The sequence below is a fragment of the Lemur catta genome, chromosome 23 (genome assembly GCF_020740605.2).
Source record: "Lemur catta isolate mLemCat1 chromosome 23, mLemCat1.pri, whole genome shotgun sequence".
NCBI lineage: Eukaryota > Metazoa > Chordata > Mammalia > Primates > Lemuridae > Lemur > Lemur catta.
Window position 1 is genome coordinate 12,335,156 of NC_059150.1, and position 19,126 is coordinate 12,354,281.

Below are 19,126 nucleotides of genomic sequence, written 5' to 3' on the forward strand. Positions count from 1 at the left end.
GTTAACAATACCCAGTGGGGCACAGTTTATGCAGAGTGACAGCTTTTTCCGGAGAGCAGATGGAAAATGGTGGAAGAGACTAGGCCAAAAGAAGAAGATAGCATAAATAGCGCGATGTAAGACTTCCAGAGACACTATTGAGAAGCAGCTGTGGGATTGGCATCTTTGTTGAAGTGCGTCATTTTGGTCATTATTTCATCACCTAAACAAAGCCTACGAAACACCATCGCCAGTTTACTCAAGAGTTTCCTGGGGTTCGTTTCTTGTTTTAGTTCTCACTCTCAAAAATAAGAGTAAAAATGAGCGATCTGATCTATCATACTGGTTCTTTCATATTTCTTTTGGGAGCACTTTCCAATTATTAAAATATAAATATATATGGTTATCTATGCTCTGTGTACAAACACACTATACCCAACCATGGTATCCTTCTCATATTCTGTATCAAAATTGGCTATAACTGATACACAAGCCTAGATACCTAACTATACTATAGGGACTTCAAAGGAATGTACTAATAATTCTGCTACCGTTTCTTTCCTATTTCCAGTAAGGAAAGAAAATAATTCTGGACTAGACCAGAAACAGGTTTCTAAGGCTATTGATCACAATGGACTATCAATGTGAACCTTGTGTTATTTAAAAACTTCCTGTAACAATTGCTTTAACATTACTATATGAAGAAATGCTCCCACTTCAGAGTTCAAAGCAAATGGTGACGTTCTAAATATGTATGCTCTGTTCTTAGGGACACTGAAGAAAGCAAGCTATTTAGGAAACATTTAACTGTATGTACACGTTTCCATAACTAAATTTTAACTAGTTTAAAATTTAGAGCTAGGCTATGAAATACAGAGCTATGAAGGTCTGAAGTATTTGGAACATTAACAAAAACTTAACCACACTAATTCATTGCCTAACGTGGCAAATCTTGTAAGATTCGATGCTAACCACACTTTTATAGTTTCAGTGTAAATTATACCAACTCTTATAAATATCAGGCAAACTTGGGGCTTTAGCTGTAAAATGCATAGCCCGTACTATTACCAGGGAGAAACAATAGTTTCTGTTGCTATGCAACATGCTAAAAACTTCAATGACAGTAATATAACACCTGTGACTTCCAAAGTCTCCTCACCTGCTAATCACAAACTGAAAAAGACAATTCTTAGTTTCTCCCATGAGTTTAGGGAGAGTTGCAGCCCACAGAGAAGAAAAAGCTAAAGTCTGTGTAATGAGCAAACTTCAGAAACCGCTGACCTGAGGTTTTTCCTGAAGCTGCCAGACTTCCTTCTCTCTGCAGTGACAGACATGCCCTTCCACTTGAATAAGAAAAGCACAGGAGTTCAAAAACACCCCCTGAGGGACTGGGGACAAGCCAAGAGGCACAGTGGCGGCCTATACATTGTTTTCTCCCTGCATTTTTACCTTCCACCCAGCAACCTCCCAACACGCTCGCCTCCTTACCTTGATATGGGAGGCATTAATGTATCCTGTGTTATTCTCTTTGGTTGGGATCAGCTCCACCCGATTCTCCTCGTAGGGGACCACTTCTCGGATTCGGCTGCGCTCGGCATTTTCTGGCAGAGCTGCGGTGCTGAAGATGCCATTCGCCTTTTTCTTTGGGATTTGCTCGTATTCTGTGAACACCATTCCCTCTTCTAGCTTCTTCTTCAGGGTTCTGAACTGCAGCAGAAATTGACCTTCAGCTGTCTGAGTTATCCAAAAACTTCGATACAACCACCAGATTTCTTTACATATTGACAGTGCTAATGTTAATAAGGGGTGTCGGGATGTACAAGCAATATTTGATGATGTGGTCTCATCATGAACCATACTGCTAGTATCTCTTAACCATTTTCCTTGTCACTCATACTATAAATAGAACAAACCTTCAAGAACTGGCAGCAGTTTAAATTCAAAAATCAATATTTTTGCTATTAACACCTCCGTTTAAAGTCCTAATGATAAGGAGACTGTTAATCTTAATTATCCAAACATCATTTTCTCCACATACATCACCGTTCTTACTGAGCCAAACTTTAAGATGATACTCGTCCACAGTTCTACAGCTCTGAGGATGAAATTCTTTCTCCCCCCCTTTCTGGCCAAACCACTAATTACAATAATATGGTATTAATTGGATTAAATGATCCCTCTAAATTCCCTTCTGGCTCTAAAAACCTTCTAATACTGGATACAGACCAGCAGAAATGGAACACCCTAATGCTATTACCACTCTATTAGTTTTACACAACCTATTCATTAACCTTCTGACAGCAATTTCAGGAACTAATGGGACACCTTTTTTCACCTCTAAAACATTGCCGTGCAACTTCTGCTTTGCAAAACCAAAGGCCTCACAGTGTGCTATCCTAATAATTAATTATGAATCAGTCACATTTTACAGCCATATAAAGGGACTGCACATGAAGAGAACTCTATGAATGCATGGATAAAATAACCACTCCCTAACAAGTGGTAACTGTTCACAAAAATCATAGAAACTGAGAGCTATATAGCAGTTGTTTAACTTCCTCCTTTTAACTTGCAAAAAGAGGAAACAACAGGCCCAAAGAAATCGAGTGACTTGACCGAGCCATCAGGCTTGTCAGGGGCTGGTGGTTTCAAGCAAGCACCGATCCCCACCAACCTGACAAAGTGGGGAAGACGAAAATGAAGAAACATTAGATGTTGCAAAGGATTAATTTAAGATAACACAGACCAGATCTTCCTAACCTCAAAACTGAAGAATCAATGCACCCAACAAACCTTAGTGCTGGCATGTCTGGGCAAGGAGGGTGCTTTGGGATTTTGAGACCACAGAGAATGAAGCACGTTTGACAAGTTTCGCACTTACCCTCTCGTCCATGGGAACGCGGGTGGCATCAACGCGACTCTCTTCTCGCCCCGAGACCCGAGCCACCGAGAGCCCATTCAACGCTGCCAACATCAGCGGCCTCTTCTGTGCCTCCAGGCCCGCCATCTTCTGCTTCTCTAGATTCTTGTGGCAAGAAAAGGCATGTTCTCATTGTTTATAATACCAGTAGAATGTTGGAATGTGTTTTAATCTCCCCAAATCTGCAACTCCCCCGCCAAGGAATGCAGACAATCACCCTTAGTGGGGCAAATTCAAACACAGCCTTCTCGGTATTCCCACTGTACCCATGTGAGCCAGTTCCTACAGGACTCCTCAGCTTTTATGTTTAATTAATCCATTCATTAGCTAGATAGGTACATAAATAAAGTAAGAAAAAAGACTTCCTATAAATGCACTTTGCCATAGGGCTAAAAAAAAAAAAAATTACATGCAATACAGTTTAGAAAGCTAAGGGCTGCAGGAAGTTAGGACGAGGAAAAGAGAACCCGTTACAGGAACCATCTTATCCAGTCACAGTGATGGGCCTTTCTGCAAGGTCCATGGTGTAAAACTTGCAAACCAGTTTGTGGTGGTGTTGACTGAGAGATCCGGACACGTGAACTGTAGAGAAAAATCTTCCTAAGTTTCCATCGTGAGGAGCTAAGACTGACTTCCCCGAAACCGCCTGCAGTATGAAAAATGTTTCTGTCTACTCAATTCAGGCAAGCCACAAACATTTGCCAAAAGTAATTTTGTCTTAGATGTTAAGGGAAGAACAGAGGGACTCCCAAAAGCACGGAAACAAATGAGTTTTACAGAGTGTAAAATTCTGACCCAAACTGAAGTGCAACCAATTTGCAGATTCATTTCACTGCCACAAATGAAGGGGTCACATCTTATCCTGGGTTTCTTTTCAAAGCTCTATAATTTATAAATTTACGCCCCAGGAAGATGTCCTGATGGAGCCATGACACAAGGCAGTGGATTATCCTAACCGTGGTGGAGGGGACTGTGCCACACCCTTCCATGGGTCTGTCACCGCTATGTCCCCTACAGTCAGACTGGGGCCTTAGTGAGTGCCGTTGCCAGTAGGAGGCTTGTTCCAAGGACAAGGCTAACCCATCACACAAACCAAAGGAGCGGCTCAGAGTAAGAAAATTACTCATTGATTCACAGCCAAAAGGTATAACACTCTACATGGCCTCGGTTTCTCAATTCCAGGTATTACAGTGAGGGGTGGGGGTTTGGATTTAAAAGTTTAGGTTTTTTTTCATTTGTTGGCTTATAGTTTTTGTGAGAGAGATTCCCCTCCTCTTTCAGTTGGGAATCTGTTTCCCTCCTCTCTGAAGTTTTGAGAAAGCAGCAACTCTGGAAAAATGGTCCTGGGTCCCTCTCGACAGTGTCTGTTTTCTTCCTACCTGCACTGCAAGGTGACCCTATCTGGGCCTAAGACAAAAAGCAACTAACTTGTCCTTCTTGGGAAAGGATTATTGCCTACCTAGTGACACTGAAACCCAGTGATAAGTCAAACTATGTCTCTCAGCTCCTTCTAACTCACCCTATTGGCTTTTTTTTACCAGAGATAAAAAACCAAATGACTCAAAAATCTGATCTGGCTTTTTCTCCTCACTGCATCTGACTTCTGGTGAGGGGCTACAAGCAGTGAAGTGTCTTCAAGGCAGCAGCAGGAGCCAGAAGGAGGAACCATAAAGGCAGTAGGCCAGGATCAGACATCCAACAGACAAGCAGCTCAGAATTACCAAGAGGTGCCCAGAGGGAAGGTTTTCAGAGGGCCCCAGGATGGCCATCCCCTCCATCCATTCCCACCACTCCACAAAAGGTGCCCATGGTGAGGAGGGCAGAGGAGTATCTGAGACATGGGGATGCTGCTTAGACCAGGGGCTGAGTTGGACAGTCATCTTGAGCTCAGAGTCACTGGCACTGTTACCATCTTGCATGGCCCTCCGGCTCACCAAAGAACCTCCTAATCTTCCTCTAGGGTCTGTTGCTGTCCTTGAGCTCCTGAGTATATGGGATTTCAGGAAAAAAAAAAAAAATCGATGGGGAAAATGAAATAGAAATGGGGTAAATCACTTTCCTGAACTAAAAGCTAGCCACTATTATCCACATGGATGAAAACGAATAGCATATGGAGGGAAAATAGCAGTCAAAGAGCCCTTGCTCCTTTGTGATAATTCAAGGAGTTCTAAGTAGAGACCAGTGCCGTGATTTTGCCTATAGGCTATTTGTTTCATGTGGGTAACAAGAGTGATGAATATGACCAAAATGAGGTTATGGGACCATGTGGAAATCATTAAGTATCAAGTTGGCAGAGGAAATAGCTAAGCTGAATGCTTAGACTGATAGGTTCTTGATGCTAATGTTGCTTTTAAGAGGCCCAGGGCCAAGAAGTGTTGAAAAATCCTTTTCTACCAATGAATGACTTTTTTCCATACTGGGGAAGCTCTCCCCCACCAGCGTCCACCCACACATTTCCCTCCATTCCCAGCCAAAGGCTTTCTTTGCTAGAGGCACAGGTATATCTTTCATAATTTCCCTGTAGGAGTGCAAAAAGTAGAAAAAGTCATGTCTGTATAAAAACTCTTTTAACACTTTCCTGACCCAAAAGTGTTCAGGATATCCAAAACTGTGAGGTTGAGAATGGAGAATGTTCTCAAGGTTTTTCAAAAGCAACAAAGTTGTTACAGATTGGATTTCTGAACCCAGGAACTTGGCTTCCTTAAAACTGTGGCCTCCATTGTTCTTTCCAGGCTGATTCCCAATGAGGTGAAGAAGACCTATGCATGAAGGGAGGCCAATGAACCCCATCAAGGCAAATGTTAAGTTACAACTGTCCTGGAGTTCCTAAAATAAGGCCCAGCTACCTTATGGTACAGCTATGGTGAGTGAAGAAAAGTCAATCTGCATTTGATTAGCTGTAATTAAATGACTTTTTTTAAGGCAGTGAAAATTTCCAGGACAATTAGCAATGGAGATTTGGAAAAGTTGCAACAATCCAACAACGTTCTCATTAGTAAGAGGCAGATTCGCTTTGTTGCTCTATATGGACATCTCTTACCTGCACAGCCTTGCTCTGACAACATAACTGGGCCCCCTCCAGATTGTATTTTTTTTTTTTTTTAAGAGACAGAGTCTCACTATGTTGCCCAGGCTGCAGTGCAGTGGCTAATCACAGGCACGCTCTTGGCACACTACACCCTTAAACTCCTGGCCTGAAGCATCCTCCTGCCTCAGCCTCCCAGGTAGCTGGGACTACAAGCATGTGCCACTGCATCCTGCTGGGGACAATGCTGAAGATGGGTTATTCATGTCTCATGCTAGGATGTACCTTCAAATATAATAAGTATGCATATATATGTGTATATATGTGTGTGAATTTTTGATAGAATAAGTTCAATGGGAATTGAAGCTCAATGGTAAACTTCTGAGTTATAAATTCAATGACTCTAATTTTCTTGAATTTGTGTTAAACATCTATTGAAAGAAAATCTGAAACTAAAGCTGGACATACCCCAGTCCAGACAATACTAGCCAACTATCCTGACATGTGGATCTAAACAGAAAGCTGCACAGGGATATTGCTCTTTTAATATCTAATGTGGGGGTTGGGGGAAAGCTTTCCCCCCAAGAAAACAAAACACTAGGAGCTGTAGGGAGGCGAGCTCCTAGCAGCTCACACAATTGGAAGTCTCAGCCTTGAATAAACAGCCAAATGCTGGCTGAAGCATTGACCTCAACACCGGACCAAATATAGTATTAGCAGACACGAACAAGAATGGCACATTTACGTGAAAGGGCAAAACCCAACATTTTGTGCAATAAAATACTACCTGTGTAAATGCCCGATAATCCTTTAAAAACCTACCACATGCCCCGATTGAGCCTTGCACCTTTTTCAGCGCCTAAAGCACGTGCGCCTTCCGGCCAGAGAAGCCGCGGGGGAGGAAGCCACTCACCCTAACCATCATCTCCCTCTCTATAATGCTGTCCTCCAGGGAGAACATCTCGGACACAGGTCTCTCCTTCACGGGCTCCTTTTTGACCCGCTCCTTCACGCTGGTCAGGTCGGGTTCGGAGATGGACGGGCCCAGGGAGGCCCCGTTGACGGCGGGCGGGTCCGCCCGGGCCACGCCGATGGCCTTGGCCGGCGCGAGCCTCGGCAGCCGGGCTCCGGCCGCGGCGGGAGGAAGGCCGGGCGGGTCCTGCCGGAGCGCCCCGTTGCTCACACTCTTCCTCGGGCCGGGGTACTCGGGCGGGGGCTTGTTGGGGATGCGCGCCAGGGCCGCCTGCAGCTGCGCGCTGTACTCCACCTTCTCGCGGAGCCCGGGGATCCGGGGCCCCGACTCGGGGGCCGCCTCCTCCTCCTCCTCCTCCTCCTCGCTCTCGCTGCTGTGGATCAGCATGGTGGCATCGGAGAAGGTCTTCCGGTGGTGATACCGGGGCAGCTGGTGGAGCTCGCGGCTGCCCGGCCCCTCCTCGGGCGGGCCCTGCTCCCGCAGCGTGTTGCGGCGCGCCATGGGGAGGTGGAGGGACTTGAGCGTCATGGCCTCCATGCCGCGCACCATGCTGTTCATCACCTCCAGGCTGTGGCGCTTGTTCCCCGTGCCGGGGTGCTTGGTGGCCGTGAGGGGCTCGCTCACCTCCTGCAGAGACTGATGCACCACCGGGGAGCTGTCCTCCTGGAAGGTCTTCACCGAGAGCTGCACCTTGCGGGTCACCAGGTCCGGGCTGCTGCCGCTGACATACTTGTGGCGGTGGCTGGCGAGGTCGGGGGTGCTGGTGGCAGGGCGTGGCCGTGGGTAGGGGGGCGGCGGCCTGAAGAGATAGTTCTTGAGCATGTGCGCCGTGCTGTAGCTGGGGCCCCCCTGCAGCTGCATGTTGGCCAGCTCCGGGGTGCTCACCGTGTGCGAGATGGCACTGGCCCCCGGCTTGCTGGGCACCACGGTACTCTTCGGGTTCATGTGGTCGGAGGGGCCGACCAGCTTGTTACCATAGCCTCCCTGGGGCCCGTAAGGGACGGTGTAGGGGTGTCTCTCCCGCATCTCCGGCTGGCTGTACACCAGATCCTCTGGCTGGTTGTAGGCGTGCGTGTTGAGGATGTTGAGGTTCCGCAGAGACTGGCTCTGGCTGTCCGTGTGCACGACGCCCCTCTTCATCTGCCGCATGACCGTCTCGTAATCCGGGGTCGGCCTGTAGGAGGGCACGATGATGGCACTGTGCCGGTGGCTGGGGATGTAGTCAGCCCGCATGATGTCGCTCCCAGGGATGCTGAGGTTGGAGGACACGGGGGAAGCCTGGATGAAACTCTGTGAGCAGCTCAGGGAGTTGACGCTGTGAACGCTGCACACGCTGCCGTTGGTGACTGTGCCGTTCACGTAGTTCAAGTCCAGGCTGTTGTGGGAGTTGCAATACAAGGCTTCTTCGTTCCCGTGGAAAATGCTGTCTACGAGAAGTCAAACAAAGGCACGTGACCCTCCAAGCCATCCTGCCCCAGGGAAGTCCATCCTCACACTCATGAGTTGACTTTTAATATAAATAAGTCACAAAAAGGGAAACCCCATGGTCTCCACCCACACAGTCCACAGAAAAACCATAAATATCTTGGAGGAGATGCCAATATACAGAAAGAACACTATAAAGCAGACTGAAAAGAAAAAGGAAACCAAGACAAAGAAAGGGATGCACATGTGCAGTTACGTGGGGCCTGGGTAAGTTCTCGATTTTTCCAGGAGACTTGAAGTCAGGCACCAACACTGGCCCTCGTGCTGGGGAGACCTGGATTTCTGTGCAGGGCTCAGAAACAGGACCGGATATTTGGGCCAGGAAGTCAAGAACTTTAATAGGGCGACAGATTTAAATTACTGACCACTTGGAGCTGCTCTTCCTGATGGCAGCAGAAACGGTCCTTTTACTCGAGGGACCACTGAGCATTCGTAAATAAACAGGACAAATGATGCAGCCAGGACGTCAGCACGCCCAGCTCGTTCTGAGCAGCAGTGGAGGGCAAAATTAGAATCAAGAGTTCTTTTTAGCCGTTTCTAAAATCCTTCTTTAGATCTGGTGACATTGAGTTCAATTCAAGTAAAAATTAATTATGGTTTAAAGAGGTACCTAGAGAGATAAAAAGTAGATTTCTAAAGTCAGGCCCATTCTAGGTGTCTAGCGCTCTTTTAAAACATACACACACACACACACACACACACACCCTGAGAAAGGCAACTTTTTGCCAAAACACTTTTCTGTGGCCAAAGTCTATTCATTTTCATGCCATAGATTTAAGCTGGACAAGAGGAAGACAAAGTCAGAAAAGGTGAAAAACAGAAAAGGTGACCGAAAATATTCAACTACCTGAAAAGGAGGAGTGTGGACAAAGACCTGATGGGATGAGATAGGCAAGAAAAACCAGGCGACAGAGACATAAACGTCTTGCAATTTATCCACCTTTCATGGGGTTTGCTGCCTTCCCATAGGAGGAGGGTGACTTTGGTACTCTGTTTATAAAAAGTGCTATTTCATTAAGTTAAATGGTCTTGATCGTCTTAGTTTTCATGCTCATACTTTTATAACACAGAGGTCCCAAAATAGCCAGGAGTTCATAACCTAGAAACTAATTATCCACTTAATATATTGCCAACATCCAAGGTTTTCTACCATCTCCTTTTTTGAGATGCAGTCAGTATACGATGACTAAGAGATACTGATTTTCATATCCAAGCACCACCACTAACCTCTCTGTATCCCAAATTCTATATACATAAAATAGAAATAATAACAGTAGTACCCATAGGTTTAAACCCATAGGTTTATTTTGAGGATTAAATGAGACAATATACAGTGAGTACTTAGAAGAGTACCATAATTACTCTAAAAATGTTCACTGTCATCATTCTCATTGTTATTGCTATTGGAATGGGCTTTTTCACCCATTTTGCATGGGAGATGTTGCAGGAGAGAAAGAGGAATACAACAGATTTCCTTTATAAGCAACATGCAAGTGTACTGAGAAAGGGGCTGGAGGGAGGGGTGAGAAAAACACTAAAAGAGGCTGAGGCTGTGCACTTCTCCCGCTTTATTCTGGATGCCTGTATTCACTGTCACCATGAACACCTCACTGACCTGCTATGAGCTTTCTGACAGTGGCCATGACAGTGAAGTGCACTCAGCTGGTCTGGGCTGTCACCCTCCTCTACGCTCGCTTACGAAAGGGAGGAGAAAAGGACGTGCTTGCTGCCTTGGCCCCGACTCCCTGAGCAGCCAACTCTGGGGACATTGTCCTCTCAAGGGTCACCAACACTCGATGCCTTTCACAAACGAAAGCTGCTGGCTGCTGTCATTCAGTGACAAAGTTAGAACGAAAGCATTACTGTCATCTTTAAAAAGAAAAAGCCCTCTTTACTGCTCCCTGGTATTCAACCTTTTGCCTTCAGGAGGGAAGACGGAAGCCCGAGTTACCTTGCGAGGTGTGTGTTTCCGAGTAGTGCTCCCCACACTGGACGTGCACGGGCGGCAGGATGTACGGCTGCTGCCTGGGCTGAAACAGAGAACACGGCAGAAGTTGGGGGGCCTGGGCAGAAACAGCTATCAGCCCCCCACACACACACACAGAGCCAGCCTGAGCACACGGCAGTCCCCACCAGCACAGCGCCAGGGAGGCACGGGGCAGCCGCCCTCCCAGCCACCGCTCTGACCCAACCCTCTCCTCCCCATCTGTACCCTCAGCTCATCGCTACGTCTGGGACTGAAAAAATGACAAGGGGGAAATGAAGTTGGTTCAAGGTCAGAAAGAATCAAAAGACTGAATCCTGTTATCTGTTATGTTCTAATTAATACACCTGCAAAGGTCTCTATGCCTTCCTTTACAAGAACCACCTAGAACAGGTACATTGTTATAACCCATCTAAGAAATGAGAATGAGGGGGACGCCTGTTTTGTTCTATTCAAATTCTGTTCGCCAGCTCCTACACACCTGCGCAGCTGTGCCTGCGACCCAAGTTCATGGCTCCAAGTCAGCCTCAAATGGGAACAGGGCTAGTGTTAAGCCGGGCCCAGTGGCAACCAATATAAATATCTAAAACATGACCTACAGTGAGCCATGTGGTTCTCTCCAGACCACTTACTGACCCACCCCACCGCAGAACTAAATGTGGAAAGGCCCCCAGGCAGGGAATCAAGTTCAACCGTCTACCCCCATGTACCCCCTTGCCCTCAGGGCAGAGCCTTTGCCATTAGTCTCCTAAAGTTGGCCATTTAGACCCAACCCGAATAACTTCCTGCTGCAGAAGAGAGTAAAACTTTTAGAGGGAAGAAAAAAATATTTCGATGAATTAAACATTTGAACAAAGGCAGTATGATGATTCATGAAGGTTGATCTAAAGCAAGTGATTTAAACCTCAGTAGGTCTCAGCTTCCTGCCAATCAAACCAAACTCCTCCCTGCCCTCAAGCATTATCCATTTTATTTCTATGTTGGGGTTGCAGATAAGAGTTTGTTTGAAAAAAGTTTTGATATGGGAAGAAAAAAAAAAGGCCCTTAAGTTTATAAGCCACTAAACAGGATGATATTTCTCTTAGGCTTTCAGGTATTATTTTAAAGGTTACTATTCTAGGGGATCAAACTAAGAAACCAAAAGCCAGCAGGGGTCACACTTTCTCAGCATCCCTAGATGGAAAAAGAGCACTCACCAAAGCTGGATATCATTTTCTCTGCTACAAACAATGCTTGGGCATCAAGAGGGCAAATAAAGAAGGTAATAAAGGCAAGGGATCCCCAAATTAAAAAGGAACCAAGAGAGTGGAAATAAAGAATTGAAACTAAATTAACCTAAGAAAGCAGTTCAGGGTACCAAAGAGAAAGTGCTAAATCAGTTCTAAATATCCCTAAGTCTCCCTTTGCCTGATTTTTGAGTTGCAATTTAAAAATATTTTCCCTTTTCTTGGCAATACATAATTCAACTCAATTTTTCCAGAGTAGGACTGCCAGTTTTAAGGGTTTATAAAAAATAGTGGGGAGGGATTTGTATAAGGGAAGAGAAATACATGGCAAGGCAAAGTTGGTTTACTGCCTTTTCTTGCTCTTATTAAAAAAAAAAAAATCAGTGACTATTTATGAACTGGCATAAGTGTATAGGCAAAGGACAATAACAGCTAATCCTCTGAGCACCATTTCAGGATTATATTATTTATTTCATTTTTTTTTGTATATTCTAATATATGATTTCATTTCTTTCCAGATTTGCTGATGCAGAAACAAATTATATAATAGATGCCATCATATAGGCAGGAGGCAGGCAAGAGAAAATCAGCACTAGGCAGTCCTGTTTCTAGCAAGGAAGCCAAGAGACAATGTTCTCTGGTCTTACTCTGGTTCACAGTAAGGAACTCCAGGTGAAACCAAAAGGGCAGGGGGGAGGGGGAAGCTTCCTGCAGACTGTCTTCACCCAAATAAAACAGGTAAGCCTCTGCGTCTTCTCTAGATAATCAGGACAAGATCAGACCATGCGAGAGCCATTTTGTCTCCCATGGTGTTTCATGGCCACAAATGAAAAATTATCTAAGTAAGACATTTCAACCCTAAAGAAAGGAAAAGGAAAATAACACTAAATAAGGAGAAAAATAAAGAAACCAGCACCACGAACAAAATCTACTGGTGTTGGGGGAAAGCCAGGGCAAAGTGCCACATGGGAAATATTATGCATAATATTGAGGTTAATAATAATCAAATGGGCACCTCAGGAATTATATTATGTGATAACAAAATGGTTCAACTCAAGAATTCTAAGAGTCCATGTCTATGTATCTTTCAGAAAAAAAAATTTCTCAAAAGTTTTCTTTTAAAAGACAAGTTAAAGACATGCTATAGGGCAGTGGTCCCCAACCTTTTTGGCACCAGGGACTGGTTTTATGGAAGACAATTTTTCCATGGATTGGGAATGGGGGGAGCTCAGACCTGTTCCTAACAGGCCAGGGACCGGTACCTGGCCGTGGCCTGGCGGTTGGGAACCACAGCTATAGGGTGTACATTGCATATGAAGAAAAATTCAGTTGTATTCTATCAACTTGAAAGAAATGTTCATCAAGAAAAATTAAAAAACATATCTCTATTTTGATTTTGTGTAAAGCACTCAGTTAAAACAAGCAGAAAACTTTAAAGGAAACCTACTCTTCACATCTTTGTACTATATTATCCTTGAGTAACCTTCAAAAGAAAACTTAGCTAAAGACAGAACACATGTATTAATATTAGAACGGTGTTTCCTTATTCACACAATGAGGACAACAATTAAAACAGAAACAGCAGCAGCTAAGGCTAGGTAGAAAAGTGGGGCCAATTAAAATTTTGTTGACCAATTAAAGCCTTCAAATTAGAAAATGTGCATTAATTTTCCCCATTGGATACTCTACCTGAGACCGTCAACTAGACTCATTCAATTTTTGCTCATTTAAAAAGCATTTTCTGACTAGTTTATTAAGCTCCATCTATGGTACTGAATACAAAAGAATTTGTGGAGCTTATAACTGAAGACATGTCTTCACACAACAACCAGAACAGAGGAGCAAGTGGATAAAAACACAGCATAGGTTGCATGTATTCTGAAGGACCACGGTCTCATTGGCCTGGAATAAGAGGTAAACCTTAAGCCATGGTTAGAGTCATGATGGACATGGATGGGTACAGGGGACAAGGGGACAAAATGAGTGGGTGGCACACCTGCTTGGCAGAACCATGTTCTTCTGTGTTCTCTCTCAAGATGTCACCTGGTCATGATGCCCTAGTCGTCTCTCCTCTCAAATTAATAATAAAGAATACTCAACAGTCAGACCACGTGATGACGGAAGATTCTATACATACCAGAGAGGACCGGCTCCAGGTGGGCTGGCGTCTGATGGGGGGTGGAGAATTTGACTGTCTACGTGAAAAGTTGAAATAATGAGAATGGTCATTATTATTTATCAGATATGAAAAGACCAGATAGACAAGGAGGGAGAGGAGAGGAAAATAAACAAGACTGGTTAAGACTTACACCAAACATAAACATCGCTTACTTCTGGATGGTGATGCTAAGAACAGTTTTGATTTCCTTTTTTTTCTTTTTCTTTTCAAAACGTTTGGAAAATATAATAATTTCGTAATAGGTTTCACAAAGTAATATTAAAAGAATAAGGCTTATTTCTGTACAAAGATTATGAGGGAAATAAGCAAGACTGAAAAATATCACCATTTTTAAATATTGTATACTTTGTACTCTTGTGTATGTGTAAAATCTTTCATAATTAAAAAAATGCAAGAAAAAATATTTTTAAAATGCTTCCAGTCCAATGAAAATCCAAAATAGATAAAATATTTGAGTTTGACCATATAAAGATACCTTTTATTAAGATAGCATATCTTACAAATATTTATCTGATCAGATCCTTTCCAGACTGAGAACATAGAATTTTTTTTTAATGTGGAGATAAAAATCAACTACAAGTATTATCGAATTCTCGAGAACTGAAATCAAAGTTGCTTTTCAGCAATGGTTCCCAAATGCCTAACAATGTTTTCCCTAGTCCTCAGTGTTATCATTAAAAAACAAAACAAAACAAAAAAACCCAAAACCACGACAATATATAAGTTTTTCGTCAAACTAAAGTTCTTCAATTTAAAGGACTCTTCATAATCTGAGATTTCATCCTCCCTATTTTTTTGGTGATAAAATTTCTTTTATGAAATGATGGAGACAATATAGTTATGTTGGGTTTTTTAAATGATTGGCTAAATATACAATCTTATCAGATCTATGTTAAACACAATCCCCCCATTTATTCTCCCGGGTCAAGATGTCCAGGAACCACTCCCTGGGGCTACACCTCCAGATAACAAGCAGTAGCTCTGCAGGAGCAGAAAACCCAGTGATGGTCTTTTAGAGGTCAGAGAGTAGAGACCTCTGGAGAAGGACGCCATTAAGGTGACACTAGTTTTGTAAAGCTCCAGAGGGATACGCAGGTCTTAACATAGCGCTGAGCCTCTGAAACTGTGTACAGAAGAGTGTGTGCGTGTGTGTGTGCGCGTGTGTACTTTTTAGAGAGTGTGCCCCAGGTTTTAATCAGATAAGAGGCTAGAAACCTCTGATACCTCATCAGGAAGAAGAAAGGAATAGTTATTATAGAAACAGTAAAATGAAAAATAATTTCTTCTTAATTTTCAGTCTAATATGTGATGCTCACTATCATCAGAAGGAAAGACAAGAGAAATATAAATACTCAGTAAGTTTTATAGTAAAACCATTGGCTGAGAAATGGCACTTCTCTGACAGTTTTTTATTCGTCCTCCAGTTTTTTATTCACCCTACTATCGAATTCTTGTTACCATCAAAGACACCCCCACAAGTCAAAAGCAACAGCAGAGCAGAACTGCACAGAAACAACCTACGGGGAATCTGCTCAGAAGAATGGCATGTGGGGTTGCAGGAGAGAAAGTGCTAGAAGAAAGCTACGGCTGCTTAACTTGCCACTCCTTGCTCAGCCCTTCCTCTGATTTCTATTTGCAAACTTTGCTGGTAGACCTGATACTGTGCAATAGACTTTCAGACCCTGACAGTGACTAATTGCAGCGACTGGTTTGAAAGAGCTTCCACCGCATGCAGAAAAAAGTCTGCCATGACCCGGGGCTCCAGTTTTAAAGCAGCCGCATTCTTCAGCGGGAACTGCTCTAGGACAATACTCTGCATACTCTTGGATGTGTCCACGGTGGGAGTGGAAAGGCAGTTCTTCTCTTGCATTGACAAGCCTGGCGCTCTTTGAAACCAAATTAAACACATGGGGCGCCCAAACCGCTGAATGTACTCTGCTCAGGAACGTCTTTTGAAGGCAACCAAGGTAAAGACAAGCGGTAGAGTGAGCCCCAGCACGCCGCATCTGAGGTCAGGCCCCATTTAAGTGCCCTCATCACACTCCCCTTTATCACTCTTTATCTCCAAATTAAATTAAAAAAATACACACGGATCTGTGACATCTATGGGTGTCTTTCCAAATCGGCCTCTAATTACCCTGGCCTCTCATTTGTAGTCAGGTGACATGACCCAGGAGCGCACACAGGGTTAGCCAACTGTGTGAGCGAAACGGGGCTGAGGATGACAGGAGCTTCTTCTCTTTCAAGTTGGCTCGTCACTCTGTTACCCACTTCTGAACACACTCCACATCTGACACGAAGGGGCACCCTGGCAAATTGGGAACCGCTCGGCTCCTCCAAACTCATAGCAGAGGGTTGGAAAGGCACTAATGTGGGCCAACCCATCCAGGCAGTCAAGCACGCGCAGTCAATTTGTGAATCCTTTTCTCTCTAGGCACACGGACTACGCTAGACAGTCTTCATCATTAAAGTTCTTTCATTCCTGCCCAGCTTTAAGTTACTTCTTTAGCCTCTACAAGGAACAAGGAAAAAGAGCGAACGGAAATAGGGATCTACAACATCCCTAAAGCACACGCATTGCATCTGCCCAAACCATGTAGTGAGAGGGTGGACTCAATGTTTACTTACTCCGTGCAGATTTTGTTCTGTTTGTAAAACTTGTGCCGTGTGACAAACAACCGAGAGATATACTTGGCATTTTCGATATCATCCTTAAAAAGAAGAGACAGAGAAAAAAATAAACACTCGTTTGACTAGATGTACATTTCATTAAGATTCCTCTGAGCTGGGGGATACAGCCCTTCCTCCCTTCATCTCAAGCACAAAATGACACACTGGGCCAGTGAGCAAACCAACCTGCCAAATGGCAGCGACAGCCATGCCTACAAAGCCTACCAAAGAATGGCAGAAAATGCTGTCTGCTAAGGAACCCTTTATGTCCAAAGTGCTGGGGTCACACTGGTGAACCGGCATGTCTGTACATAATTCCAGATCAAGTGCTTTAAAAATAAATAACTGAATCGAGGCAGAGTGTAGAATAAACAGCAGACATCATTAGATTGGGGGCGGTGAGGTGCATGAACGGCCTTGGCTCTGGAGGAGACACCCAGCAGAAGATCAATCGCTCAGCTTACTTCAGATTAAGCTGGGGCTATGATGGGGAAGAAAATGCAGGTCAGCCAGCAAAAGCAAATGCAATGCAATGGCATCAGGGGTGACGCGATGAGGGCTGTAACCAGAGCGCAGAGGAGCGCGGCACGCCAGACAACGTGATGCACTGAAAGTTTAGAGTCAAAAGTCAGCTTGGAAACCTGGTATTGTGAACATGGTAGTTTGCCATCGCTATCCCGAAATGAGCAATAGCAGCACTGGGCAAATACTCAAAAGCATTCCTTCAACAGCACATTGATTCTCTCAAGACAGGAAGAGCAAGGAAAGGACATTATGAGTGGAAAAGTCCAGCAGTGAAGCTGCTTGTCGGGCCCGGCCTGTGTCCACCCACGTCCCCCGCGTTGCTTACCGTGTGAAAGAGGGCAGTCTCTTCCTTGTTGATGAGCTCCACTAGAATAGCTGACTTGTTATGAGTGATATTCCCAATATCGTTCCACCTGGTCAAAAGAAATGCAACCGTGTCTGCCCAGAGGTGGCCCACGCATTTACAATCCGGCATGGGAGTTCGTCTGCTACTGTCGAGCTTCACTTTACAAATTAGGATTTAACTACTTTTCAAAAAGCTCAATGTTTCTTCTCCAAAGGAGAAAAGTAAAGAAAATGCAACATGTATTCAAATATCTAAAAAATTCTATGTAAAATGTCTAGATATTGCTGTGCATAAAGTATAGGTTCTCTTATGATCGGCAATGAGGAAAATTTGCAAAGGACTTTTGCTGCCTTTTCCCCCCTCCATTTCCAAACTGACAAAACATTTCCCATGACCCCCATTTTTTAACGATGGAGGAGCATAGATTATTAAAAAGTCGTGTGTTTCCAGGAATCTAGGCGGAAGAATTCACACATTCTGTGTTGTAATGTGCACTACAGATTAATTACGTCATCTTGGAAAAAACACCTAGGGACTATTTAATGTGCCTGTGCTTTTGTGATCTAACATACGCACACAGAAAAACAGATTTTCCTTTCCTGTCCTCCTGGAGACCTTATCTAAAATGAGATACACCGAAATCAGCACTGGACGAGGGAAGAAAAGCTACTGCTTCCCATTCTACCCAGAGCCAGTTTCCAAGCTCTGGAGCCACCACCTCCCCTGCTCTCAGTGCCCCGACCCTGCCCACTGCTACTTCGCTCCATCACACACCTGCGAGTCACATTTCCAGCATCCCCCGCCTGGGTAATTCCTTTGAGACTCAGCTCAAGAGTCACCTTCCCTAGGAAGCCCTTTCTCATCCCCCCCTCAAACCACATGCGAGAAGAACCCACTGTCCTCCTCTGTCGGTCACCTGGCTGTCTTTCAATTTTTACTTCTGTGACTAGATCTCTAACTAGACCAACTAGACCACAGGCCCCACACCCTGTGTAGAGTTCTACTCTCTTGATCTCTGTATTCCAAGCACTGAGCCAAGTGCCTGGCACAGAGCACTGCATAAATGTCTGTGGGAAGAAGGAACAGTAATAATATCGCCTGTCGTCTGTACAGAGTACGATTCTTGTATCAACTGTCTAAGGCAGAAAAGACAGCTATTTTTGCTCCTTCTTTAAAGAGGAGGCAATTCAGACACAAATGACTACCTGATGTAGCCACATTCACTCTGTTCATCAGGGATGGATGGATTCTTTACCTGGGCTTTCCAGACTTTCCGCCAATCAACTTTGCATCACACCAGTCCCAGATGTTTTTAAGACCATCTGCTAGTGCAATACTCTCCCCATGTGCTCCGCCCAGCTTGCTGCCTGACTCTCAGCTCTACCAGATTAACATCTACATGGACTCATGGCTACATGCTCCTCAGTGAAGGTCTCTCTAGATAAGAGGTATTTGGTTTCCTGGCTCCATTCCTTCAAATCAACTGCCAAAACCCTAGATACACTCGGAGCCCCACAGCATGATTTCACCCAGTAGCATAATTAACACGACACTGGAAGTAAGTTCCCATCTCGTAGGGGTTTCAAGATAAATGAAAAGGTCTGGAGGCAGTTCCTAAGAAAACTGAGCAAAACCTGTGAGTGCCCTATGCCCATCAAACCTGTAAAATGCTATTTTCTTCTATTCCACCTCTACAGCTGGTAGTAAGACCTGTTTACTTCTCTTCTGTAGGCTCGAAGAGAAACTCAAACATCGATTTAACTGTGTGGACAAAAATGCCTGGATAACTTTGAATGGGCGTAAAGATTCATGGT

At 44.4% G+C, this 19,126-nt stretch overlaps 1 protein-coding gene across 1 annotated transcript in view; it reads right to left on the reverse strand.

The window, feature by feature from the left end:
- PTPN14 (protein tyrosine phosphatase non-receptor type 14) overlaps window positions 1–19,126 on the reverse strand; it is a 139,777-nt gene that overhangs the window by 14,272 nt on the left and 106,379 nt on the right. The window contains 7 exon segments of the mRNA XM_045536503.1: window positions 1,468–1,686; window positions 2,861–3,004; window positions 6,838–8,324; window positions 10,334–10,412; window positions 13,730–13,787; window positions 16,400–16,482; window positions 17,292–17,379. Of these exon segments, the coding sequence (XP_045392459.1) occupies window positions 1,468–1,686; window positions 2,861–3,004; window positions 6,838–8,324; window positions 10,334–10,412; window positions 13,730–13,787; window positions 16,400–16,482; window positions 17,292–17,379 (2,158 nt within the window).